The 26,053-nt window shown below is 40.0% G+C and overlaps 2 protein-coding genes and 1 long non-coding RNA gene across 11 annotated transcripts in view; 1 reads left to right on the top strand and 2 right to left on the bottom strand.

Annotated features, from left to right (window-relative positions):
- The window catches only part of LOC147151595 (uncharacterized), a 195,197-nt gene that overhangs the window by 3,099 nt on the left and 166,045 nt on the right, over positions 1 to 26,053 (top strand). For 6 of the 8 annotated variants that reach the window (XR_015090358.1, XR_015090360.1, XR_015090353.1 and 3 more), the window contains exon 3: positions 705 to 793. This is a non-coding gene — a long non-coding RNA (uncharacterized LOC147151595). Of the gene's footprint in view, positions 1 to 704; positions 794 to 17,769; positions 17,871 to 26,053 lie in introns of all 8 variants that reach the window. The other 2 variants (XR_015090356.1, XR_015090351.1) reach the window with 2 other exon arrangements.
- Positions 1,026 to 3,539, bottom strand: LOC147151598 (transforming growth factor beta activator LRRC33-like). Its single transcript, XM_086023445.1, has 2 exons — positions 3,417 to 3,539; positions 1,026 to 3,305 (listed from the first exon to the last, which is right to left on the bottom strand). Exons 1-2 carry the CDS (start codon positions 3,504 to 3,506, stop codon positions 1,428 to 1,430), a joined length of 1,968 nt encoding a protein of 655 aa, XP_085879571.1. The 5' UTR covers positions 3,507 to 3,539; the 3' UTR covers positions 1,026 to 1,427.
- eda (ectodysplasin A) lies at positions 8,585 to 23,988 on the bottom strand. Of its 2 annotated transcripts, none has more exons than XM_086057385.1 (8): positions 23,541 to 23,988; positions 13,806 to 13,905; positions 12,048 to 12,086; positions 11,464 to 11,634; positions 11,101 to 11,135; positions 10,378 to 10,429; positions 9,860 to 9,990; positions 8,585 to 9,615 (listed from the first exon to the last, which is right to left on the bottom strand). In XM_086057385.1, the coding sequence occupies exons 1-8, from the start codon at positions 23,868 to 23,870 to the stop codon at positions 9,355 to 9,357; spliced, it is 1,119 nt and encodes a 372-aa protein (XP_085913511.1). In that variant the 5' UTR covers positions 23,871 to 23,988; the 3' UTR covers positions 8,585 to 9,354. The 2 variants fall into 2 exon arrangements, with proteins under 2 accessions (XP_085913511.1, XP_085913519.1); XM_086057393.1 differs by having other exon boundaries at positions 9,866 to 9,990.

Raw genomic sequence — 26,053 nt, 5'->3', positions numbered from 1 at the left:
AGAGCAGGATTCCTTACCACTGTTATACTGTAACTGTGTGTCTATACTGAAATGGTTAGATAATCGCTAATAATCTAAAATAGTTTGCTTTTGATTTGCAACCAGTCCATCCCTCACCAAATGGATCATGCACGCATTTGTGGTTTGATTGAGGCACAATTCCATTTATTTATTATTTTAGCATTTTTGATGATGTTTGCCAAGGGCCTCAATGTGCTCTTCTGGGACAAATGCTATTCTGGTAATCTGCAAGGCATTTTAGGTCGCAGAGAACCATTTCACATTGATTTGAAACTAGAGAAACGCTGCTAATTGTGTCAACATTAGTCATAGAGGGTGTATTTCCCTGGGGGATTTTGTTGTAGGACCCAATCACTTATGACTGAAATCAATACATAAGTGCTGAACAATCTTACTAATGGCCTGCAGGGGGCAACTTGTGTACAGTAGATGCTGTAGAATTCTGAGCGAGACCTCTCTTGGGTTACTGGGTGAATGCTCTCTATCAATTAAAAAAACGGAACATTTTCCAATATGGTGTTTTGGTGTTGCACATTGTATGTAAAATTAGATGTTATGGTGTGACTTCCACATTTTTACACATTCAACTTGTTTGGGTCTTTAGTGGGGGGCTTGAGGGTTGCAAAGCCCCATTTTAGGTGACATACTGTGGTGGGAACTAAACAAGCTTTTTCTTTTTAAAGGCCCTTGGTGGAAAGTTCCTTTAGAGTCCCCAAGTCTCTGCAAATGGAGCCTGTTTGTGATTATGATGGAGCCTTAAATCCACAATGAAGTAAGTGAATGTCATTCTGTGTATTAAAATGAAACTGTTATACTGCTTGGAAAAAAGGTTACATGACAGACATAAATATCTGTTCTCATTGGCTCGGTGGGTTCCAGCTCACCACCTTAATGGGGACAAGTTGTTTAAAAAATGAAAAGACGGATGGAAGTAGAAGTGATCAGTTCTGGGGTCAAACTTACTTTATTGTTTATGTTAAAACAAACATTTGAACACTGTTACAAGTCAAGTTTACCTGTTGATAGTAAATCAAGAGGTAATCTAATGGGGGAAAAAAGCAAAACATTCATGCTGATTGGCAACGTCATCATGTTTGGCAGAGTTGTGGCAATTCTTAACTGTCAAACTGTTGTAAAAAGAAATTAAATACTGTAAAACATAAACACAATAAAGCCCTCACTCAATAAAGCTTGTCATGAATAGGACAACGTTTGGCAAGATTCTTATTCCTGTTCTGATCAGTGACGGTGCAGGTTCGTAGCCCGTGTAGGTGTGGCTGGACTTTTCCATCTTATAGACTCCCAGTGTACTTTGTGTTTTTGACAGCATGCAATAATGTACATCTTGCTAATTTAACATGGTCACTTCAAACTGAGACTATGTTTTGTTCCAGGTTTGCCTTTTGTCACACGGTGAATGATATTTTTTGGCAACACATTTTTCGGACAAACATTATGAACACTGTTACCAATACAGTTCCAAACATGATAACTATAATGATTTGTCCAAAGTGAATCCCATTTATGTGAAGTAAACAATACCTGGAAGAACTTTTCAAATACTCCTCAATAGGGATGCTGCTGCCACCGGCAAAGCATTCAGTATAAGCGATGTCAGGCATTTTAATCCTGGAATTATTCAGGGCGCTGAGCCAATTATTGTCACAACAGGTTAAGTAATTTCCACTTAAATAAATAACATGAAGATGTGCTGATAATGCAAGAATTAATGAGTAGTTTAAAGACACAAAGGCATTATTCCTTATGCTGAGTTCTCTCAGAGGAGAGCAATTTAAACTCTGTGGTAAGACATTTAGATGATTGTTGGATATGTTCAAACGCATTAGCATTGGCATGCAGGGCAAGAACAATTCGGAATTGGTCATGTTCAATTCACTGATTGTCAACGACTGGAGAGTTTCTTTTATGTCCTCCAGTGAGTCAACTTGCATGACCATGTGAGAATTTCCAGCTAGGTTGAGGGACACCAAAGAACTTTCCTGGAATGCATTTGCCGGAAGAATCTTTATGTTGTTGTCTTCAAGGCTCAGATGTTTGAGACTTTTTAATTTTCCAAAAGCAACACAGGATGAGTTCAAGTTTAGTTGCTGTGGTGACAAGGAGCTGTACACTTGGCCCACGGGAGCGCAAGGCTGCACTGAGTTGTCTTGGAGATTTATTGTCTCGACTTGCGTGAGCGCCTTGAGAAAGAGTGGTGAAACAGATACGAGTCCATTGCTTTGCATGTTCAGATACCTTAAGGAGGGAAAATAAAGATGCCTGGAGTATTCAGATGCACTGTCATGTCGGACATTCCATGTGAGATTTCGCACGCAATTAAAACTGAAATCAAGCCCTTCCAAAGTTGAGAGAAGGCCCAATGTTTCCAACGGAAAAGATGTGAAGTGGTTATAACTGAGGTCAAGATAGATCAGTGGCATGAGTCTCCAGGTTGAGTGGAGATTATTTTTTCTAATTCTAAAATCACCCTTTCTGACAACTTCATTATAAAGCAAATTAGCCTCTGATACCATTGATGCCTCTGAAGTTAAGGTGCCCACTACATTATGATGCAAATAAAGGTATTTCAATTGGTTAAATTTGGGGAGAATTGGGAAATAAAGTAGTTTGTTATGGCTAAGGTCAAGTATTTCAAGACTGTACATGTGGTTATCCTCAGCGGTAACAAAGAACTCTATGGAATTTCTACTTAGATTTAAATATTTAATTTGTTGTACTCTAAAATCACATATGTGAGCGAGGTTATTTTTAGCCAGGCTAAGCTTTTCTAGTTTTCCGAGAGGTTCAAATGTTCCTCTGTCGATTGCTGATATCAGATTGTCATCAAGAGTAATGCTCCTTAGGCTTTCGCTCTCTTTGAACAAGTCGTGTGTAAGCCATGTTAAAGAATTCCCACTCATCTTAAGTTGCTCAAGAGAAGATTTGTTTCGTAGACACAGTTTCACCGCTTCATCCCCCAAACTGTTCAGTGATATGTCCAAACGCTTCAGTCCACCGATAGATTGTAGGCCTTTGCTGTTTCTGTCAAGGTTGTTGTTCAGTGCATTTATGGATAGATTCAAGTTTTCAAGCAGGGCCAAGTCTCTGAGAGCTCCTTCAGAGATGAGCTCCAGCTGGTTGCTGCTCAAGTCCAGCTGCTCCAAGTATGGCAAATCAAGTTTGTGCAGCCGTCTGATGAAATTATTGGATAGGTCGAGGCTTCTCAATTGTACATCCAAATCCAGAGGGATGGAATCAAGGTTCTGGTTTCTCCAAGATTGCTCCTTGAAGTGAAACATAAATCATCATCAGTGTATACATTTAAGATCACAGAAGCAATGTATACATGAATAGAAATAGCGAGGAGTTTTGTAGTTTCCTTTCCTTCAGCCTACCTTTGGAGCATCATCCATTTTCCCAGTTGTGTAAAGCTGATGGCCTAGTGACCAAATTAGTAGGAGATTAGCAAGCATGTGTTTGACCATGTTTCCTCTGCAGTTCCAGTGCTACTGTCATCCTCTAACACAACCTTTTTACTGCCACGCTTCATAAAAAAATAAAAAAAATAAAAAAGGAGGAAGAAACAGAACAGCTGTGGACACCAGATAGGCTTTGGAATGCTATTTTTAGAAATGTTATGCATGGAGAGCAAATAACGGTTTTGTTCAAAATGACCTTTTACACGAAGAATATAATCATGTTTTATGACATGTTGCACAATAGTGAGCCCATGCAATAGCAACATTTATGCCTCATTGAGGAAATTTATTATATGTATTTTGTATTAGGTAACTTTATTTGTTAGTTAGTTTTGTGAAAAGCATTATGAATGTACGTATAGTATATGCTTCTTTGTTCTTGAGAAGGGCAAATAGGAAACAATTTTAAAATAGGCTAGAGAAGAACAAATAATCAGTGTGGAGGGGGATGGAAGCCACTGACTGACAAGGTACAAAGAGGCTCACTGAGGTGTTAGCAGATATGAACAAAGATGTGTTACATATCCAACAAGAGAGCTAGAAAACATTATTCTTTCAAACTAAAATCCATCCATCCATCCATTATCTGATCCGCTTATCCTCACGAGGGTCGCGGGCATGCAGGCGGGGTACACCCTGAACTGGTTGCCAGCCAATCGCAGAGCACACAGAGACAAACAACCATTCACGCTCACAATAATATCTAAGAATAATTTAGAGTGTTCAATTAACCTACCATGGATGTTTTTTTTGGAATGTGGGAGGAAACCGGAGTACCCGGAGAAACCCCACGCAGGCACGGGGAGAACATGCAAACTCCACACAGGAAGGCCGGATTCGAACCCACGACCTCTGACTATGAGGCGGACGTGCTAACCAGTCAACCACCATGCCTCCTCAAACAAAAATAGTTTGTTTAAATTAGTATGATTCATATAACTACTAAAACCCATGTATTTAATTTAATTTGGATCTGAGAGGCAGTAGGTTTCCTGCTCCTGCCATCCGTTTATCACCCCACACAGCTCTGGTTCCCGCATCCTGCAAACAGGCTTCAATGTTATCTTTGTCTCTTTGCTGTATGAAAATGAAACCTTACCAGTTACAACCCAGAGGAAGGCTTTTGTGTGCTTGTGTTTTTGTCTTTTACTTTTTAATTTGTCATGAAGAGATCTACTTGACTGTACAAAGTAAACAAACATCTCTGTACTATGTAGGGTTTCCAGGTATCCAAACAAATGATTGACTTTTCTTTCGGGTTCTCTCAAGTCAACAGCAAGTGTGTTTTTCACTGTGCGGAATGATTTGTATTGTTTAGTTTATATGCAAGAGGACATTCCTGACACAACCACCCGATTTATCCAAGCCTGAGAGCATCATTAGAGATCTGTGGTGGTTGAATACTTGGGAATTTGCCAAGAACCAAACCTGCACAAGATACACACACTTTGATTGACCATTTCAATTCAATTCAAACAACTGGCAAATGGCCCAGGTGACCGACACTAATTTGTATCTTGGCAATGGCATTTTCTTTTTGTTTTGTCCCATAAACAACCGCAATTGAAACAAAATCATCAAAATTTGATTGAAGGTGACATTCTTTGATAACCAAAAGTGGGATTCAACCCAAATATACGTTTTTCACAAACATGTTCGATGCAAGCCCACTAGTTGAAACAAGGCATTCTGATAAATATTTCGTTGGTGGAATAAGAGTTAATCCACCCGTTTTTACCCATCTCTGGTGTCTCATCTCATTTTGTCACTTCTGTCGACTGAAAATGACATCACAACTGCTCAGGGCTCACATAATGACCAATCACGGCTCACCTGTTTTCTGAAGATGAGCCGTGATTGGTCGTTACCTGAGCCATGAGCATTTGTGATGTCATTTTCAGTCGACATGTGACAAAATGTCCGCCCCCTGAGATGGCCAAAAAGGGGTGGATTTTGCTGCTTAACTTATATTGCACAAATGTAATATGAATCATAATGCCGTGTTTCAACTATTGGGTCCGCTGGGAACATATTGTTGAAAAAAATGTGTTTGGGTTGATTTCCGCTTTAAGGGCTTTAGCAAAATTGATGCATTAAAGGTCAAAAGTAACTCAAAACAAACACAATTACAAATTACAGTAAAGGATTATTTTCCTTCTTTAAAATGTGATATTACTTGAAGTGTCACAGACCTGGTGTTTTGCTAGCCTTCACTTGCAGCTGCTTGGTTGAGAAGAATATACTCTTTCTTTGCCCCAAACAGTTGTTTTCTGTATCATGCTCAATAAAATTTTATCTTTATCTTTTAATCTGAAGCGGCACGGTAGGCGAGTGGTTAGCACATTTGCCCCACAGATCCTTTGTCCAAAAGCATGCATGTTTGGTTAATTAAAGACTCTAATTTGCCCTTAGGTTTGTATGTGAGTGTGAATGATTTTCTATATGTGCCATGTGATTTGTTTTCGATCAATTGATGGATTGATGGAAGGATTACAACCCCTCAAGGCGAAATTCAACTCGCTTTGCTATATATTTGTGTTGCACACCACACAGACAACCAGATCACACACATGAAGGCACGGTATAACCATTTTTGTTTTTGTGTCTTCCTAGTGATTTATTTTGACCTCATGTTCACCCTTGAGGCATCCATTTAAGCTTCTCAGTAGAATTCTTGACTTGTTTAGATATTATGAAATGTTTCCCTAAGGAGCGAGTTCTTTGACCATCCACTTTACACTTTAGCTGTCTTCAGTGTTCTTCCAGATCTTTTGGTGTTACAATGCTGGCCAGTGCATTCCTTCCCGATTATACTGTAATTTGCTCTCCTCAGATTTCTGCTTGTTTTGGGTCTGTTTCACAGCTACATGAGCCTTTCACTTTCATTGACACCTTTTTGGACCACATATTGAAAGTTCTCAGGAATGGCTATCAAATGCAAATTCTAAACTTTGATACTTTATTTAATTGTTACCAAGGGAGACTTAATTGATGAGCATTGCACATCTGTTGCAAGTAGTGCAAGTAAGTGTTGAACTCCTCACTGGTGTTGTGGGACCCCTATCTTTAAAAGGGAAGGCAACCCAAACATTTTCTTGACAAGAATATGTTCTATATGCAGGTCCGCTAGTCGAAACATAGCATTCTGATAAATATTGTGTTTGTGGAATATGAGTTAAGCAGTAATTTCCACCCGTTTTTGTTCACCTCAGGGGACGGCCATTTTGCCACCTGCTGTTGACTGAAAATGACATCACAGTTGCTCAGGGCTCAGGTAACGACCAATCATGGCTCAGCTTCAGAAAACAGGTCAGCCGTGATTGGTTGTTACCTTCGCCCTGAGATGTCATTTTCAGTCAACAGCAAGTGGCAAAATAGCCGCCCCCTGAGATGGATAAAAACGAGTGGATCTTACTGCTTAACTCATACTCCACAAACACAATATTACCATATTTTCCGGACTATAAGACGCTACTTTTTTTCGAGGTTTTGAACCATGCGGCTTATATAAAGGTGCAGCTATTCTGTGGAGTTTTCTTCCACCACTAAGGGCGCTAGTATTAACCGGAATTAGAACCAAAACTACGAAAAAAATCAGTGCAAAGAAGAATACGCTACTTTTTCATTAGCAGATAGAACACGGACAACAAATTACAAACAGTTAATTATTTTCAAATCCTCGCCCCTTCATCATAGAACCCATATGAAGAAATTCGGATGATGCAAGTTTTAAGTTGAAGTTGATGGTCTTGCTATCCAGGAAGGAAACCACGCTGCTGCAATAGATATATGGTGAGACATTGGAGGTGGCAGCGGAAGGTGAAATGAAGATAAGTACTGGTTATTTTCTCATCGTTCTCTTCCGTTTTAAACAGCAAAGTTGCTGCCGTGTTGAAAAGCACTGTTAGGAAAGAATCTGTTTGGTTACATACATGTACATTTACAGTTCAAAATTGTTCTGTAAATGCATTAAATATCAAATTTTTCAACATAGAAGACGACTTCATGGGTTTCAGCGAAGATGATTAAAGTAACTTGTGATTTAAAACACGACAAATAAATACTGGCTATTTTCTCTTGATTCTGTTCCGTTAAAAAGCGTTCTGCAAATACAGTAAATATCTAATTTAAATGGGTGCGTCTTATAACCCCATGCGGCTTATATATCGTTTTTTATTTTTATTTTTTTTAAATGGAGTGGATGCTTCTTATATAAATGTGCAGCTTATGGTCCAGAAAATACGGTAATCAGAATGCCTTGTTTAGATTACTGTAGGCGCATAGAACATATTATTCCAAAGAATTTTGGGGAGTTGACTTCCCCTTTGAATTATGAATAATCCATGAGTTATGGTGACACAATACTGTATTTTTCCCACACATGACCATATTGCCATCCCTATTAGTTTCACTAATGTAGGCTGTACAATCAGAAACAGGTCACAGCTCTGCATGTTCTTCTTGATTTATCCTCTGAGGATATTATAGAGTCAGAGAGTAGTTTGGACAGCAGTAATTCCCAAGGAAAATAAAGCATTAAGAGAACATTTTATTACCTCACAGTCTGGATTGTTGCTAACGGTTTAACTCTCAGTAGTTCAGCATCCATCTTGACTCAATTAGTGACGTACCTCTACCTCCCTTAGAAAATTTTTCTTTATTGCATTCAATTGTTAATATGCTCTCTCCTTTTCCCACGTAGATCTAGATGTTTTCATTATTATATTTACCGTCAGTGACCAAAATATTAGTATCATATGATTTATTTTTCAAACACTGGATCTGTGTACCAAGAAATGTAGAAGACTAAACCTTGGATGTTATTTCTCAAATGGAGGAAGTCACGCAGCCAACAAACTGTAGATCCTTGCATAGAAATGTGTTTTTAAATGGCGCTAATCTAATTAAGAACCTCTCCAGAATACAATGAAGGTGAGGAACACTATTTTTAAGGGATAAAGACAATGGGCCTTCTCAGCACATCACTTTAGTGCTCATGCCAGATGAGTGCCGCATGAAAGAAAAGTAGAAAAACGTATGAATCAGTAACTGCAGCCGACTCAAGCATAAATGACACACAAGCATTTAGACAGAACAAAACATTTTAATCCATCAATCAACTCAATTTACAAAAGTATATCCCATTTTTATATACACTATGTACACAGACGTATAAACAAAAATCATTTTTCCAAATGTATGCATTCATACGGTAAGTTAACAATAGCACTGTCACAAAACATATCACTGATATTCTGCAGGGATATTGTAGTGCAAAATGTGCGCAAAATATATAGTGCTGTTGCTCTGTGAATACCTCTTGACACCAGTTGCATGGATTTTTCTCAACTTTTTATTCACTTTAGCACTTGAATTTATTGCTCTTTATGGCAAACCACAAGTAGGTATTTATATAGTTAAATTAAGTAGTGTACAAATAAAACAAAATATGACAATGTGCTTTTTGAAGATACCAGATTACCATTGAACAACATTTCATTATGAATTAAAAATACCTGCTTGAGCAGTACCCTTCCTTGTTATTAAGAGAGAGAGAACAGAGGCTGGTGACTATAAATAGTGACATTTGTTTGATGAGCAAACAGACATTCAGCTCATCAAGGCCAATAGCACTGAATCAGTGTGGAAGCACAAGCAGAACAGTTCATAACGTCCTCTTTTCTACTGGCTTTGACAGTGAGCTCGAGTGATCCTCAACTTTTATCACTCCACAGGGTTTCAGTGTCGTACTGGTAGGATCTCACTGGGCAAGGCGTGAAGCTTCCTGACACAGGTCTAACCTTTACTTTAAATCCACACACCCTTGCGATCAGAGGGCTGACTTTACTAGTCATCAGTTCTGTCCAGCAGATGGCACCTCTCCAAGTCTGACACTTCCCAGGAAAGTGGTGTGGTTGGTCATACTGATGAGCGTGTCCTCATATACGATGCGAATGGATATTCTCTGGCCGGCACGCAGTAGGCTCACCCCAGCTGTGTAGCAGGTGTTGAACTTGCGCTGGCCTGTCTCAATGCTGCAAGTGCAGCGGAGAAACGGGTTGGAGTCCACCATCACCTCGTAGCTGGCGATGTCTGTGAAGTTGAGGTAGTACACCTGGTGAAAAGGAGAGAAGTAAAATGAATGAAAGACTGCGATGGCTCGCCCATACAAGGTATATAGTGTCCATCTGCAATAGTTGGGTAGTTGAGTAGCTGACATGAGATGCCATTAAGAAAAAGTGCAGTTAGACATGGATGGAAGAACAAATGCAAGTTTCAAAATTTTGACATTTATGGCTAAGAGAAGGAAACCTATGAGGATATTGAATTATAAGAGTTACGTCAAGGACCGTACTCACTTCTACCTGACTATATATGAAGTAGACACCGTCCAATAGCACTTCTAGCTCTCCGGAGCGAGAGTGTATTTTAAACACACGGTGATGGATGGACACCATTTTCCAGTTCCTGAGGATGCCTTCAGAAAGATCTAAACATGTCAGAGCAAAGCAACAAAAAACAAAAGTGAAGGGTAGAAGTCACCGTGAACTACTTTGTAAAAGAAAGTCATGAATGGAGTTCATTGACAAGCACTTCCCACCCAAAAAATCTGCCTTTGGAAAGACAATAATGTCATGTTTGGATTGACAGTGTCAGAAATATTTATTAAAAAACATATTTATATAAATTATTTAAAAAATATTTTAATACTTGTAATCAGAATTGTTTGCAGTGGTACAGAATGGCACTGCATCATACAGAAGACATGTAACTCCATAAGAAGGGCTACATATTAGAAACTCTTCAACATAATTCAGTGTGGTTCTTCTCCACTATAGCCCCAATAATCATCTACTTACAAAAACAGATAACCCACCTTCTCGCACTTGGATGGTTGTTTCTTGCCCTTGCAAATGGACCACTGCGGGCTGAAAAGTAAAAATGTCATGTCATTGACAAGGGTGCTCAGGCGTTCACATCAGTGGCTACATTTACAGGGACACGTTTATTCGGATTAAAAGCCTGATCGGAATACAAATGCTTCATGTCCACACCCCATTCCGAATATTCTGATCCGATCAAGCTCATTCCAATCAAGATTTTATTCTGAATGAGAGGGGTGGTTTATGTCGATTGATAATCCGATTGACGCGCACGAAAACATTTATTCCGAAATTGGAACAAACCGTCTTTACCGTGCATGTCTGCGACATCAGTATATGCGTTTCTGTTGTTCCCAGAAGCTAGTTGAAGGGGAGTGAGCGAAAGACTGAACTGGTACATTTGCTGCTCCATTAGGAAGTGCTAACTCGACGTAACACAGCACAAACGGGACGTTGCCAGGCTTCTTTTGCTTCTACTACTCCGGTATATTTGGTCAATCTGCGCATGTCAAAATAATTTGTTCCGATCGAAAGTGTGATGCATAAACAAGCAAGTCCTAATCGGATCAACATTTTTTGTGTCCATGAAAACAGTGCATCCGATCATAGTTTTAATCCAAACTCTGATCCCATTAACGAAATGTTTTCCATGTAAACATAGCCACTGTTGTTGTGTGCAATAGTAGTGGAGTGTTTTTGTAGGTGACGCCATCTACCTGGAATTCTTTTGTTTTCGTCCTATCAAGAACTCCTGCAACAAAAAGAAAGACATGATGGGATTTTTGGCCCATACCGCTGCAGTGTAAGAAAAGATGACACCATTGTGACTAAATCAAAACAAGCAATGCCATAGACAACAGAGAGATCCCTGAAATCCCACACAATGTTTGACATCCTGCATTAGAAAATCTCACAGTTAAGGCGATGAGTTTATTCATTTTGACAACCTGAGCCTCCTCCAAGCGTGGGAACATGGCTACATGCAGGCTCATGCTGTGTAATCCAAGAACAGGCCCCAAGACTTGAGTTTGGGCTATTGTAGTATAGTAACCCCTCATTTTCTATTTTGAACTTGGTACCTGCTGGGCCTTGAGCGCCTGGAGGCCCCTGTGGCCCAGGGGGCCCGGGAGGTCCTACAGGACCCACGGCATTGCTTCCCGGTATCCCTGGGATTCCAGGGATCCCCGGTGGGCCCTGGGGGCCAGGGGGGCCGGGAGGACCAGGGGGGCCTGGTATTGGTCTTTTCTTGCCTGAGAAGATAGAATACAGGGTGGTTGGCAAATGATGCAAGTCAATTATTTGACAGGGATCTTAAAGGCCTATGACAATCTACCCAACAGTCAACACAAAATAAGGTAGACATTCAGGCGAGATGCAAAAATGGTTTGTGGAAACGGGATTACTGAGTTTTAGGAACATGATAAATTATGATAAAAATAACTGGCGTTGCAGACACAGATGCTGAATCAAAAGCAACTACAGTAGACTTCTTGATGATTGAAGATTTTGCCTTTGAAGTTTTGCTGATTACCGACGCCATGACCTTGATGACTAAGAATCTACAAAAACTGGTCTATGTTCTAGTCTCCCTTAGTGTAACCCTCCTTACATAACCCAGATGACTGAGCATTTTCAAAGACAAAGTATCTGAATGTTTGATTACCTTTTTTCTTTTCTTTCCTTTTTTCTTTTCCTGTCGAGTCTGGAAGAAAAGAAAAACAAAATGATTAAGCTTGAAATCCTCTTTAGACCAATCATGATCTTAAATTTCATCTCAATAGTCCAGTTTATTCCATGTCGGTATCCTCTCTATGCTGACACATTGGGCACTGAGCACTGAAGTTAGTCCTGTGGGCTTGTCTAGTGTAGCAATTTGTAAGTGTGGTTTCACCTCATCTGTATGAACAAGTGCCTTAAGCATTCACAGGCAGTGGAACTGGAGAAGATCATTAGAGAGATACTTCATCCTGCCAAAATCCTTTTTGTTGAATTAAGCCCAGATGGAGAATGCAGATGAAAGTGTGTGAATGTGCATGTGCGTTTGTGTCTTTATTTTACAGGCCATGCACATATGTGTGCCTGTAGACGACGGTGGAGCATCTATGTCAGTGCGTGAAAGTACCGTGAGCATGCTTTTTTTGGTGTGTGTGCAGATTAAGAATTCTTTTCAAAAAGACCGTCTCGCTGCTCTTGTGTTTACCATGTCATTACAACTACAAAGGCCATTTAACCTTAAAACCTCACAGTTTGAGTCCCCTGTGAACATATGGCTAGAGTTTCTCCTCTGGCTACATGACTGGATGCATCCGCATAGATTTTTCTTAACGAGCAGCCCTATCTGAAATCTGGTGCCCGTTAGGAGGGCAGAGAACACACATTGACGCGCACACGCGTATACACACACAACACACATCTAAGGCTGGGATTAGAAATGCCTTTGTCTGTATAGTACGAGCAGTGGAGAGAGCTGGGAATGATTAGTGTTTAGAGGCTCCGGACTTTACTGATTTATGTATAAAGTCTCAAAGGTGAGTTTTTTCTTCTAAATTAAACACAATCACCAACCCCCCGCCCCTCCCCCAAGTATTCAGTGTCACGCCACAGACGTCGGAATGCCTTGTGATCATGTAGCACTTGTTGCTTTCTCTCATGAAACTTCAAAAGGTTCACAAATTTTTTTTATTTGCATAGCTAAGATTCTGAACAAAAAAGGCCACTAAAGCTAATACAAATGCATCAGCCCATGTGGTTTGCTGTCGAGCCATTGGTTATGATGAATCAGTTCGACCGGATTTATGAAAGCCACTAGAGTCTTAGACGATGACCACCTTTTTAAATGGTTGCATGGTTAATTGAAAACGTGCATATTCTTCGAAACCATGCTTTTTACAATATCCTATTTACTGAAAGTGGATATTGATGGATAACATGGAGCATATCTGCTGAATGGAACTCTCCAAAAGATGTCTCAAGGATGTCATATTTTAGGAAAGGGGAAATCAACAGGCTTTTGTGTGCGGTGAAATCTAACCATAAAACTCTTTGCTAGCATCCAAATAATAATCAGTCCCATTCTATTTGCTTGCATGCTCCATAATACCAGTAACAAATGTGGTACAGCAGCTTTATTACGTAAAAAAAAAAAAAAAAAAAAACGACCAAATGTGAGAAGCAACTAACAATCTGTTTTTAATATTTTAAAGCCTTAAACCTGTACGTCAGCCTCTTATTTACACTACTGAATCCTCTCCAAAGAAACATAAAGTTCGAGGAAACATTCATCTAACAACCATCTATTACCGGCTCAAGAAGGCTGCAGGTGCATTTGCTGTTTTTTTCTATAATAAAATGGAAGGTTTTCGAAACTATAACTGAAAAATAACAATGAAGCTTAACGTGCCAACTATGGAATAGCACATACCTGTTTCTGGCTGTTTGCCGGGACTTCTTTTCTCCCTTTGAGTTATGCCTCTGTTATCCTCTGTGGAAAGGATGTCTATATTTCTGTGCAGTAATTGCCCCTAGGAAAGGAAAAATTGACACCAATTATTTCCTGTTCTTTCAGTTACACAGTCAACATTTTATTCTAAAATAACACTTGGCCTTTTGGTTTACCTTTACGAGATTATGATTGATTATGATGGTTACGCTTAAACCATGTTTGTTCAACACCATTCAAATACATGAGCAGGCTGGAATGTTAGCAACACCTTGCAACATAATGCAATGCAGTAAAAAAGGTTTTGAAAATGAATTAATGGAAGAGTTGTGTCACAAGTCATTGGGGATGCAAGAGAACCAGCACCGATTGACTACTGACCAACTTTCTGTATACCCATGAATTTCAGTATTTCCTTTCTTCAGATTTAGTGTTTGTACAGAAAAGATGTAGGAGCAAGAACATTTGTGTATTCCCAAGTTGTTGTCTATCCCACTGAGTCTGTAACCTATCCTGTAACCTAAGCCACCTTTGTCTATCGTTCAGCCACACTCCACATCCGCTTTGTCACGAATGCCGTGGAACATGCTCATATACAAAAGCAGGACATGAATTGTGTTTAGTCTGAGGTCATTGCCCATTCAAACGGCACCTGGACTAATGTGAGTCAATGAAAGGAGTGACGTAGCTGGCATGAGACCATCTTTACAAGAAGAAAGCCAGTGGGGAGTGTGTTCTCAGAAGTGCCTTGTGTTGCTCTCTGACTGGCTCTATTCGACCTGCGCTCATGTGAACTCTCGATGAAATGCTGACCTGAGTGTTGAAACTTTCATTTAAAATCCACTATGGCAACTTTAGCCTTGGAGCTCTGTTCCAGTCACAGAGCAACCGGTCTGCGTGAACTACTTTCATTGCATCATTACAGAGCAAGAACATCAATATCCACGTTATTTGATCAGTAGCAAGTCTTTTGCTCGTCACAACGGTTTTTCTAGGTCCATAGTGAGTCTTAAACCTTTCACCTTCGTTTTCCAAAACCAAGAGTTGAGTCTTTACACATTGTGCTGTTACAGCCCAAGGGAATCAGTGGAAAAGTAAAGAGTTAAAGAAGTAAAAAAGGTTTTAACAATGGAAACATAAGACCACCCATTAATCAACCAAGATTTCAGTCCAACTTTATCAGCATAAACGGTGGTCCAAGACTGAGAGGCTGAACATCTGCTTGGAGGCTATGCAATGGACATCCTCAAAGCCAGGACACGTGCAGCATCTTAACTTCAAGTTCAAAAGGCTGTACATAACTCTATATCGTTTAGTCATTTGGCTCTGAGTGGCGTTAACGTAACTCAAGTTAACACAATCCCCAGTGAAGAGAAATGTGCCCTCCAAGCTGGAAGAACTTCCAGAATCCCCTTTTTTTTTTGCGCGCGTGTGGGTTTCTGCAGAGTAACACCATAACATGAAAACAGCGAAGCACCTCACAGTAAGTTAAATGATGCATGTCAATGTCAAGGAAGGCTCCTCAAACAGATTGATTTCAAGGATGACGCTATTTAATTGAATCCTGCCAAAGGAATTTCCGGACCCTTCAAAATTTACCAGCAATGTGGTCCTCTTTTCTGAGAATGTTGAAAGACACAACCCTTTGTTTTTGGCCTCTTCACATTATCCATAATTCCATGAGAAGCTTGAACGTTCTGGTGCCGGTGAAAGAAAGACAACGCAATGTTAGATCATACATTTGCTGTTGTATATTGGGCAATTTTAATTTGTTTTCTTTTACTTGTGTTGTGTGGCATGAAGATTAGCAAATCACGTCAACCGACAGTACGATGCTATCATAATGCTTTGCAACTGCTAGCCAATAGTCCACAGTCAAACAGTTGACATCTCACAATAATTTTTTTCCAGAACGAAGAAAATTTCAATGCGCTCATTAATGCAACCTGACATAATTATTTACACTATGGAGAAAAGCAGAGCAGAAATAGAAATTAAAACCTCTTATCAATCAAATGCACAAGACAACTCTCACAAAATTAACAATAATTTACAGATTAAAAAAAAGGAACGTCAAAATATGGAAGGCGTATAATGACACTCATTCCAAAGTTACTAAAGAAATTGTAGACAAACCAATAGGCATCTTTGACAACCTAACTCAACAAATAGCATTTTTAGTTCAAATTCTTTACTTTGTGTTTCAGTTTGGTTGGCCATTTGGAAGCAAACTAGCTGAACCTGTATTAATTGCGCCCTCTGCTGTTCTACATTGTAGTGAAAACAATAAAGGATCCATCCATCCATTCAGTATCATAAGCGTTTGCTTTAACAGCGACTATATAACATAATTTCATTGATATAAACCTAAGGCTGAGCTAACTGAAGGAATTAAAAAATGAATAAAAATCAAATGACATTTTGTCAAATCATACTACCGAACTGAAAGTAGGACTTTTCAAACCTGTGAAATCTAGAGAGGAATCTTCTCTTGTTCCTTCTGGCAGGGGCCTTAAGGAACAAGGAATCTATGTCTTGACCAGCTGCAAGAGATGACTGACCTTCTTAGCATTTCAGGCTGATGGAGCAGTGTGGGTATTAGGGTTTGCCGATTGGGGGGGGGACCAGATTATTTGTATTGATTTTGAAATCATGATTAATAAGAACAATGATTCATTTATTTCGAAACTTAGTATTTATTCAAATACCAAAACTCAACTCCTCAAAACTACCGTCATAGCCTTATGCCAGTTTATCCCTGCACGTTGAACATTTTATTGTAGAGCAATTATTTTTGTCAAGTACAAAATGACCTTGTAATTATCATGTGAAATTCAAGCCTCTTGCAGTTTCATCCTGCTGCATCCACACCTTTGCTGCATTGCATCTTTGCACACATTCAAAGCGTCATAAGCACCCCCCTTATCACTTAATCTTATTTATTTCATCTTATTTTGTTGTATTTTTATTTTCACAAGTCTTGGGACTCACTGGGCTAAACAAGGACCTCAGGTATTATATTTTGTGCCATATTGTGGAAATGTCTATTGGTACAACAATACAAATTCCTTGAAATCTCAACGAAATATTACTTCATAGAACAACCAGAAAATAAATTAGTAACAATATAAAATAATCATATATTGAAATAATACCACATACAAATAAATACCGTCTTTTCCTGCTTTTCCCACCCGTCGGCCTCTTAGGGGCAGTGTGGTTCCATGCATGCATGGAGTACACACTTACAATGAGAGAAGAAGAGTAGAAGAAAGTTGCGATTGAGCTATGACTAGTTTTTCACACAATGGGAAGAATATGCTCTTTTTAGTTTGTTATATTACCTGTGTGTGACTATTCATTATTCGAAAGAATTGCGCTACCGGAAGTTGATGCTAATTTACCGTTTGCATGTCAATGGAATTTTATGTTGACTTAACTATTAAGCACTGGTGATGTTTTTAAAACAAAGCGCATCTTGCATTTAAATATACAATGTGAGTAATTATTGTTGTATGTTTAGTTTTACAGTTAACCCAACTGGGGTGTCATTAAACAGTTGAAAGCACACCGAGGGGAGGCAGAATCTCAGACACCTCACATGCTTCCTGCGCAAGTAACAGGTGCATTCAGGATACTTGCACAACATCTGGAACTTGCAAACACACCGCATCGTTCGGCACAGTCGTAGTTTTTCTTCAATTATGATGAGATCCAAGAGAATCCAAAATCAAAATCACGATTACATTTCGATTAGTTGCCCAGCCCTAGTGGCCACTATGGTTTATCGTTACACAGACCGCCAGATGCCTGCTTTTCATTTGGTGCACAGGTGTCTCCACATCTCCACTACAGCTGTTGGCACAAGAGCCTGTTACCTCTCAAAGGATTGTGGGTGTACTGTATGTTCAGGCATATGGCATTAAACTTTCGTCTGTTCTGACAGCCAAACATCATCATTCCACATGCAGGTTTTGGCCCGAGATGAAGCTGCAGTCGAATGCCAAAAAACAAACAAGCTACAGTATCTGCCAGGCAGCTACTAAGGTAAGACTGGTGTTTTAGATGAAGTAACATGAAATGATTTCATGAGAACAACTTCATTAGAACATTTATAGCCTTCGTACCCTTCAAAGGAATGGAACGTTACAGTAAATCAGGAAGACAACGTGTTGGTATGTATGCCAAGTGCCAACTATTGAGTAAACCATTCTTTTTCAACACAGGGAGAAAATGCTAATAATTAGAGGGCTTTCAAATCTTCAAAGTGAGGGGCTGCTGGTGTGGGTCAACGGCACGATTCCCCGTTGTTCTGTGAGGATATGACTACATTTCAATCACCCTGGGGATGTGTAATTTTGTGATCACAAGATTTTTATAAACACAGAGTAAATCAACAGTTTGTGTTTTCCCTTCATTTCTTCGCTTAAACTACTGGAATTCATAAACTTTTTAAAATGATTATCAGAGGGTAACACAACTATTAAACCAATGTGGTCTCACTCATGATGCCCTCATGTTGAATTCCAGGGGTAATTATCCAAAACTGCAGAATAGTGGAGAAATGCAACCACAAAATTGCAGTTGAAAAGTCAAGGTAAAGCTGTGGGATGATGTAGTTATGGATACCAGATGCACAGTGAAAACTAGTAGGTGCCCATCATACAAAAGGAGGAGTCAAACAACAGGTAATTCGAACAGTGGGGCCAACAAGTCAGAGGCGTGTCATCATTTGCACATTCTAATGCCAACAACGGTGACAAAGGAAACTTGAAGCGGAAGTAAACCCAAACATTTTTTTTTCGAGAATATGTTCTCAGCAGGCCCGCTAGTTGAAACACGGCATTCTGATTAATTTTGAGTTTGTGGAGTATAAATTAGGCATCAAAATGCACTCGTTTTAAGCCATCTCTTGGGGACGGCCATTTTGTCTTCTGTCGACTGAAAATGACATCACAACTGCTCACAACGACCAGAAGACAAAATGGCCGCCCCTAGAGATGGCTAAAAACGAGTGGATTTTGCTGCTTAACTCATATTTTATATTAATCATATTGCCTTGTTTCAACTAGTGGGCTAGCATAGAACATATTCTTGAAAAAAAAAAAAAAAAGGTTGCTTTGACTTCCACTTTAAAAATGCAGATTAAGAACGCTACAAATTGGTCCAATTTGAAGTCTCGTCTGGCATTGTGAGTCTTGCAGTTTGGAAGGGAACAAGCAGCGTTTTGCAGCTTCTGACCTGTTTTACTGTATGACCTTCAGATTAGATGAGACGTGTCTGAACTTTTCTTCAGCCAGAACAATGGTCTTGCACAGTTGGACCTGAGTTAAGACAACATTTTTCAGTTCTAAGACCCATCACCTCACTGTGCGCACAAAAAGTACATGGGCGATACTGTATAAACAAAGGAAGCAATGAAGGCCTTCCAAAAATTGCAAAAATTGGCGCTACTGCCACCATCCTTCCCGCAAGGTTGCAGCTTCATGTAAGAATCCTTGTGCTTTTATGAGTCTACTGATTAATCCCTGATATTGGATGCTCCGCTTTACAATAAATTAGATGCTGGTGACAGCCCACCCGGGTGCTGCCACAGCATGCACGCTGGACTTAGTGCCCCATCAAGCTGACTTTTTGATAGCTGTTAACAGGACTCCAGATGTTTTAACATCTGTTTTGTGCAGGACTTTGAAGGCAAACATCTGAGCAGAAAAAAAAAATCATACAATTGTAAGATACAGACTACTTTGCTCTTAAAAAAAAAAAAAATCATGGGATTACAAGAGTGAGATGGCCATGATGTAAGAATATTTGCATTTTTCTTTAGATTTCAAATGGCTTCACTCTTAGCTCCAAATTTTAGAGCAAGATGCAGTTAGGAGAAACATTTTATTGTTCTGAATCAGGCAGGTCTGCTGGACAGCTGGGATTTGCTATGGATTTGCTATGTTATCACTGGGCATACCACCTGGGTCTGTTGAAGGGAGGGTGTTGTTTGTGTTCATTGGGAGATCACATGACCAAAATCATCTGCTCTCATTATGAAACAAGTTTGGTCTTGCATTTAACTTTATTCAGATGTCAACATCATGACCAATATAGATGCATTCTTAATCTGAAAATCAAACACCTTTCCCATCAGTACAATTTTGGATTTTGTTCGAATGGAATGATCCAATAAAATAAAAGATAGCTCATGATCTCAGATCAAGAAAAACAAGCAAAACTAAACGGGAAACAATTTACAAACATGTATAATTGTACAAGAATGAGGTCCATATAGAGAGAAAGTTGTAAAACAGTGATGTAAAATGTATCGTGCAGTTGAGCTTCCCTCTGTAACTGAAGCCATTAAGCTTGCTAGCATCCAGCCATCAATTGTTGATGGGTTGTGTTTGAACAGATTAATTATACATTTCTGGGGCTTCTTAAATTCGAATGTGACTAAAGTAAGTACACTAGACTCTAGGACATTATGACATAGATCAGAATCAATATCAAGGTTTCGAGTGATGCCAACATTGATTTAGTCGTAACATGCTAACAAGCTGTGGTCTGGGTGGGGAAAACTCTTATGTGGCTTGTGTCTTAAGCAGTGACATGACCATCAAAGGCCCTGTGATTGGCTAGCCAGCCGTTCAGGGTGTACCCCAACTCTTACCCAAAGTCAGCTGAACTAGGCGGCATCTCACACCTGACCCTCATGAGGACAAGCGGGATAGATGGATGGGTGGACAGATGACTTTTTTTCGCTTATTCTTTTCTTACAGTGTGTAATGGGCCCCTTTCCTGGCATCTATAGTTACACATTAAGCATTGTTAGCATTGTATCCAAGGGCTCTTTTCAAGATGGTTACTGTTGTTTTGATAGCGGATATCTGTACCTCTTGGGTGCTTGGATAACCCGGCATGGCCTCCATGTATTTCAGGTTTTTCTTCATAAGCCCTCTTTCACCTTTGACCACTGGTATTATATTGATTTCAATCAATGACCTGGTTGTTTTTAGGTCATTTACTAGGTCTTGGTATTTTGTTAGCTTTTCTCTTTCTGCTCTATTAAGTCCATAATCATTAGGAACAGTGACATTAGATGACCAGTATGAGTGACATAGTGGCTATTCAGGTGAGAGGAGAAACAATACATCTAACAATATATGCAGTTATGTTAGAATGGACAGTATTCTGCAAAATACTTAGATGCTACCAGTTGCTAAGTGTATTAAACTTTAAAACTCAGTACGTGCTACTGGCCATATCGTGCCATAACACTACTGATAAATCCATGCATACATTTTCCATACTCCTTGTCCTCATTGGGGTTGCGGATAATTGACAATCTTTCTCAGCAAATTTTGAGCATGCGGTGGGGTGTACCTTGGACTGGTTGGCGCCTATAGGCAAACAACCAGTGATGGTCACATTTACACGTATGAGCAATTTAGAGTATTTAATTAACTTAACATGCATATGCTACCCCCCACAAAAACAGGCTCAGCCCATCCTTTTGGGTTAACTTAGTCTCAACTCGGACCAATCTGTTTTAGATGCACCAAGTTACTTTGGACGCACTCGAAATAGATGTTTTCAATCCTTTTGCTGAGCTGCTACAATGCAGTGACAATATGTTTGGCATGTAAAAAATACGGTCTATATGTTCTCAAATGTACACCAGCTTACCAAATATTTGCTTGAATTTCTGTTGTATAGGAGGCGCGTCATCCCTTGTTTCACATTAGTGTGTGTCTACACTTAAAATCCTTGGGATGCTGCTAAAGTGCCTTTGATGAAGATTTAGAGGGGAAGTCAATCAAGAAATGATCTTTACAATGCTATGTTCTATGCAGCCACACTAATCTAAACACTGCATTCTGATTGATATTGTGTTTGTGGAATATGAGTTAAGTAATAAAATCCACCCGTTTTTGTCCATCTCAGGGGGTGGCCATTTTGGCACTTGTTGTCAACTGAAAATGAGATCACAGTTGCTCAGGGCTCAGGTAACAACCAATCACAGCTCACCTGTTTTCTTAAGATGAAGCATGATTGTTCGTTATCTGAGCAATATTAATCAGAATGTTGTGTTTAGACTAGTGGTGTTGTATAAAACATTCTTGAAAAGAAAATTTGGGGGTTGAATTGGTCTTTAAGTGAAAAATCCAATGAATAATGTTTCGGCCTCCAGAAAAGATTCTTCAAAGGAAAAGTCTCAAAAGCTAACAAGTGCGGCAGCTGCGTCCGAACGCCACATGCTCCTGTTTCTCCAACTATGTAAACTGTGGGATGTGTAATCAGAGTTGTTTAATGCAGACATCTGGAGAGGACAGCATCACAGCGCGGTTAAATATTTACAGCTGGGCTACAGTCTTTTACCTCATGAAGCGTCACCATCTGGACTGAATACCAAGCCCATCTCCTCAGATTCAACCAGGGGAACTTCTCCTATCTAAAATGGATTGAGCGAAGTCAATTGTTTTTGTCCCTTACGTTGCATGGATTGCACTATCAGGCTAACTATTATAATCCATGGTAGCGTCCTACCATTTCCAGAGATAAATGATGCAGGTATGTTCCCAATGTGAAAGTGTCAAAGATAGTCAACACTTAAGAAGTACTGTTATTCAACACCTTAAACGATAGTTTTGGTCGGTGTAAAAAGGTAACCCAAGTACTGGCAATGGAGGTATTTGATTGTGTAGTACAACTTACACCTTGCTCCTTTTATGCTGCTGAACCAAGAAGATAAAATGGTGTGAGGGGTGTTTTTTCTAAAGCCATTGACAACATAATGAACATTAAATTGACTGCTGCCTATAAAGAAAATGTAAGGTGAGACTGGCCTCAGTCCCAAGTGGCTCGTCTAAGTGCCAATGAATGTACATCAAGCCTCAGGCAACCTGCTCGTAGGTGATATGTTGATTTGACTGACCACCTGCTCCAGCACTTCCCACTTGACCTTCATTGCCAAGCCAACTTGAATCTTGTCCATCAATCTATTTAGTCAGGATGATCTTTGAAAGCAACTCAGTTGTGCTTGAAAACGATTTGATTCAACTACAATGGTGTAGTGCAACCTCCAAAATTGAATGCCCCTAAAGTAACTTTGCTTTACATGATCAGGATTTTGGAGCAAGTTTTTGAAAAAAGGTTAATCAATCACTGATCCGATCAAAAGATGGACCAATCTGCCCAATCGATTTAAACAACTTGTTTATTTACTGTACAGACTGGACTGGCGCACTAATAGCCAAAATTTGCATATAGTTGATGCCCATTGAAATGCGCTGGGAAAGAAATAACAATTAAACCCCCAACAATCTCCCTAAAACACTGCTAAACTTTCAATACATGGAAAATAGGGAGGGGGTCGACACCCCCCTCCAAAACCCCCGAGATTAAAAAAAAAATGTATAACCTGAAAAATATACAGATTGTGTGTGCCATATTGTCTTATTTTGCCAATCAATCATTGACGTCAAGATGCAATATGTACCCCATGGACTCCGAGGGAACCTGTTCCACGTCCAAATGGGTACAGGTTCCCAAACTGTGGCAGTGTCAAGGCCCTGAAATTACAACTGTGTACTTTCCCCCCTGAAACATTTACAGAAAGGAAGAAAACGCCATTGACAGCGCACACACAAAACCCGCTAAACTCTGTGTGCACTTAAAGAAATTGCTACTGCCCTTCAAGTTTTTGGTCTGCTACTATTAATTTACCTCGGGGTCATCTGCGGAGCGGCTGTGGCGGGGTTCGAACCCCAGGGGGTCGGGCGGGACTACCGCAGACGCCGTGGTTCCCGGGTCGCTCCCCGCTAGTGTCAGCATAGATTCTCGCTTCTGGTGGATTATTTCCCTTTTGACCTCGGAGCGCAGGTCCAAGTAGCAGACAAGCGTGACCGCGTGCAGGGAGAGTGACAGTAGAAATAATCCGAGGAAGACGACACTGCTGCTCCGACTCCGGCAGTTGGCGCTACATGTGCAGGGCTCACCTCTGGGCATTGCTTTTCCCGTCAAATCATCCAAGGGTAGTACATCGCGTGCCATCATTGGACAGAGCGCAAATCAGATGTCATAGTCAGCCGCGGCTATTTATTTACGTAGAGACTCATAGGTGCAGCAGCAGAGGCGGCAGCGGCAGGTCGATGCGAACTTCGTCAAGTATGTGTAGTGACATTATGGGCCCCGCCCCCTCATAGCTGATTGGTTTATAGATCAACCAAGAGGTTGGAAAGCCGGGAGCAGCAGAACCGGTGATGGGGCGACATCAAATGGATTTATTGGGTTACTGCAACGCGTGGGACTGATTACATACATGCTGTCAGAATAATCCCGTTTGTTATTCACAGTTACATGGAAACAATATTCGCCACCACATTCTTGATTTATTGTCTATTACATGAGTGTGGACACGATAGAGTGGTAACTGATGCCATGAATGTTATCTGTGCAGGCTTTCAACTTGCTATTCATCATTTTTGGCACCTTGTTTTTTGTATTACTTTGTGGGTGGTACAAATACGGCTGTGTGGGGAACCAATCCAATCCTCTGGACAGGTGTCACTGAAAACAAGCTGAAATAAAATAAAATGAATAAATCAATAAATATTTTTTGGGGGCGGTAGTGGTTGGTGTGGGGGAACTTGTTTCCTCGACTATGTTGGACCCCACATACTTGTGGTTAAGCGGTTTAAGCTTGCAAGTGTTTGTGCATGGCCTGAATGTCGTCGACAATTCGTTTAAGTTGCAAAACCATCCGCCAGACATTTACAGACAGCTTTGAGGGTCACAGACAGTTTTCCTTGCTGAAAAGAAATTTTGAACATGTTTAAAATTTGATGGCGAAAAGAAAAAAGGTTTGTGACTATTAACATTGTTTTGCGAATGTCTGGCGAACGTGTTTGAAACCTTGAACGAACCATGACAAATAAACAATGTTAGCTATGTGCGCACATAGTCACCTTTACCGCTCAGTGAGATACAGTATTTGGGCACAAACAGATTCACCTATTTGTTTTTTTTTTTCCAATATTTTTAAATTTCTGTTTATTATTATTATTATTATTATTATTATTTGCATTTTTGTGGGGGAGATGTGTGGTCCTATGTGACCCACTGCATTAACTTGAGTTAATGTGCAGTTTTTAACACCTAAAACATCTTTATACTCATCAAACGTAGCACATTCGAGTTTTGACTCGAGAGAAACTGCACACCAGTCCATTCATGACGTTACAAACCAATGCATGAAGAAGAACAACATTTTTGGCCTTGATGGATTACTGGTGTGGGTTACTTCTCTGGAAACTCTTGCAAAATATTTATGTCATTTGGAATGAACCATGAAACAATATGTTGTATCGATTTACTCGGCAGACACTGAGTAATTGTGCCTTTTGGAGAAAAATAGGAATATGATGATGCGAAATGAAAAGCTGCTCCATGTCTGGGAGATATTCTCAGCATGGAGTTGATTACTTTAAGAACGCAGCAGTCTCTGGGGCACTGTATTGCGGTTCATTTTGTTCAGACTGTCAATGTATCGCTGTCTGTTTCTCATCTTTGTGTCGTCTCCTAAAAAAAAAAGTGATTCTAGTCAGCTGCCACTGAAGGGCAGCATTGCCAAGCCGTAAATCAATTACACTGCATACCAGTATCATGTTTAACAGAATTTGCAATAAACCTTAATTAATGCAAGATTGATGATATGAAAACAGCATGTTGTTTCAGATACTGATGTATAGTTGCATGCAGCTTCTTTTTGGAATACTATTCGAGCATCACCCCCCCTCTTCCTATTTTAGACTGAAGAAGAAGGCAGAGAAAAGTAACCCTCATAGGGGCTGTGAGTGAGTGAGGGCTCAGCCTAAGCGCGTTTGTTACGCTCTTCGTCTGAGCGGCACGCACAATGACAGGGAGAAGTAGTACATCACAATAGACTGCACATGTATTCATGCCGTTTTATATGAACATATTCAGGAAAATCTACGTGAAACCTTGTGACACATTATCAATCAACTGACTATATTTTTATGTTTTGTTGGTCAGAGTCAAGGGACAGAAAGTAACAGCAAGAGTGTGACAATTAAAGCTGTTTTTTTCCTCTGAGGCAATAGCAAACAGGAGTACCGGTAATTCCTTTTCCATCCGCAGGGCTTCTGTGCAGCGTATATAAATGGTGTGCCGCGATCCTCTCTGAGCTTATAACAAGATTTAGAGGCTTTCCCTGGCAG

The sequence above is a fragment of the Filicampus tigris genome, chromosome 2, assembly GCF_054856515.1.
Source record: "Filicampus tigris isolate MCC_2025a chromosome 2, RoL_Ftig_1.0, whole genome shotgun sequence".
In the NCBI taxonomy this organism is placed as follows: Eukaryota; Metazoa; Chordata; class Actinopteri; order Syngnathiformes; family Syngnathidae; genus Filicampus; species Filicampus tigris.
The sequence above is the reverse complement of the archived record's forward strand: the minus strand, read 5'-3'. Positions and strand labels throughout refer to the sequence as shown.

Coding starts and splice junctions, on each gene's coding strand:
- LOC147151598 (XM_086023445.1), bottom strand. CDS start 3,506: ATGGTCAAACACATGCTTGCTAATCTCCTACTAATTTGGTCACTAGGC. Junction 3,306..3,416: donor AAATGGATGATGCTCCAAAG/GTAGGCTGAAGG, acceptor TTTCACTTCAAG/GAGCAATCTTGGAGAAACCA.
- eda (XM_086057385.1), bottom strand. CDS start 23,870: ATGATGGCACGCGATGTACTACCCTTGGATGATTTGACGGGAAAAGCA. Junction 13,906..23,540: donor GCTCCGCAGATGACCCCGAG/GTAAATTAATAG, acceptor TTCCTTTCCTAG/GGGCAATTACTGCACAGAAA. Junction 11,635..12,047: donor AAGGAAAGAAAAGAAAAAAG/GTAATCAAACAT, acceptor CTATCTTCTCAG/GCAAGAAAAGACCAATACCA.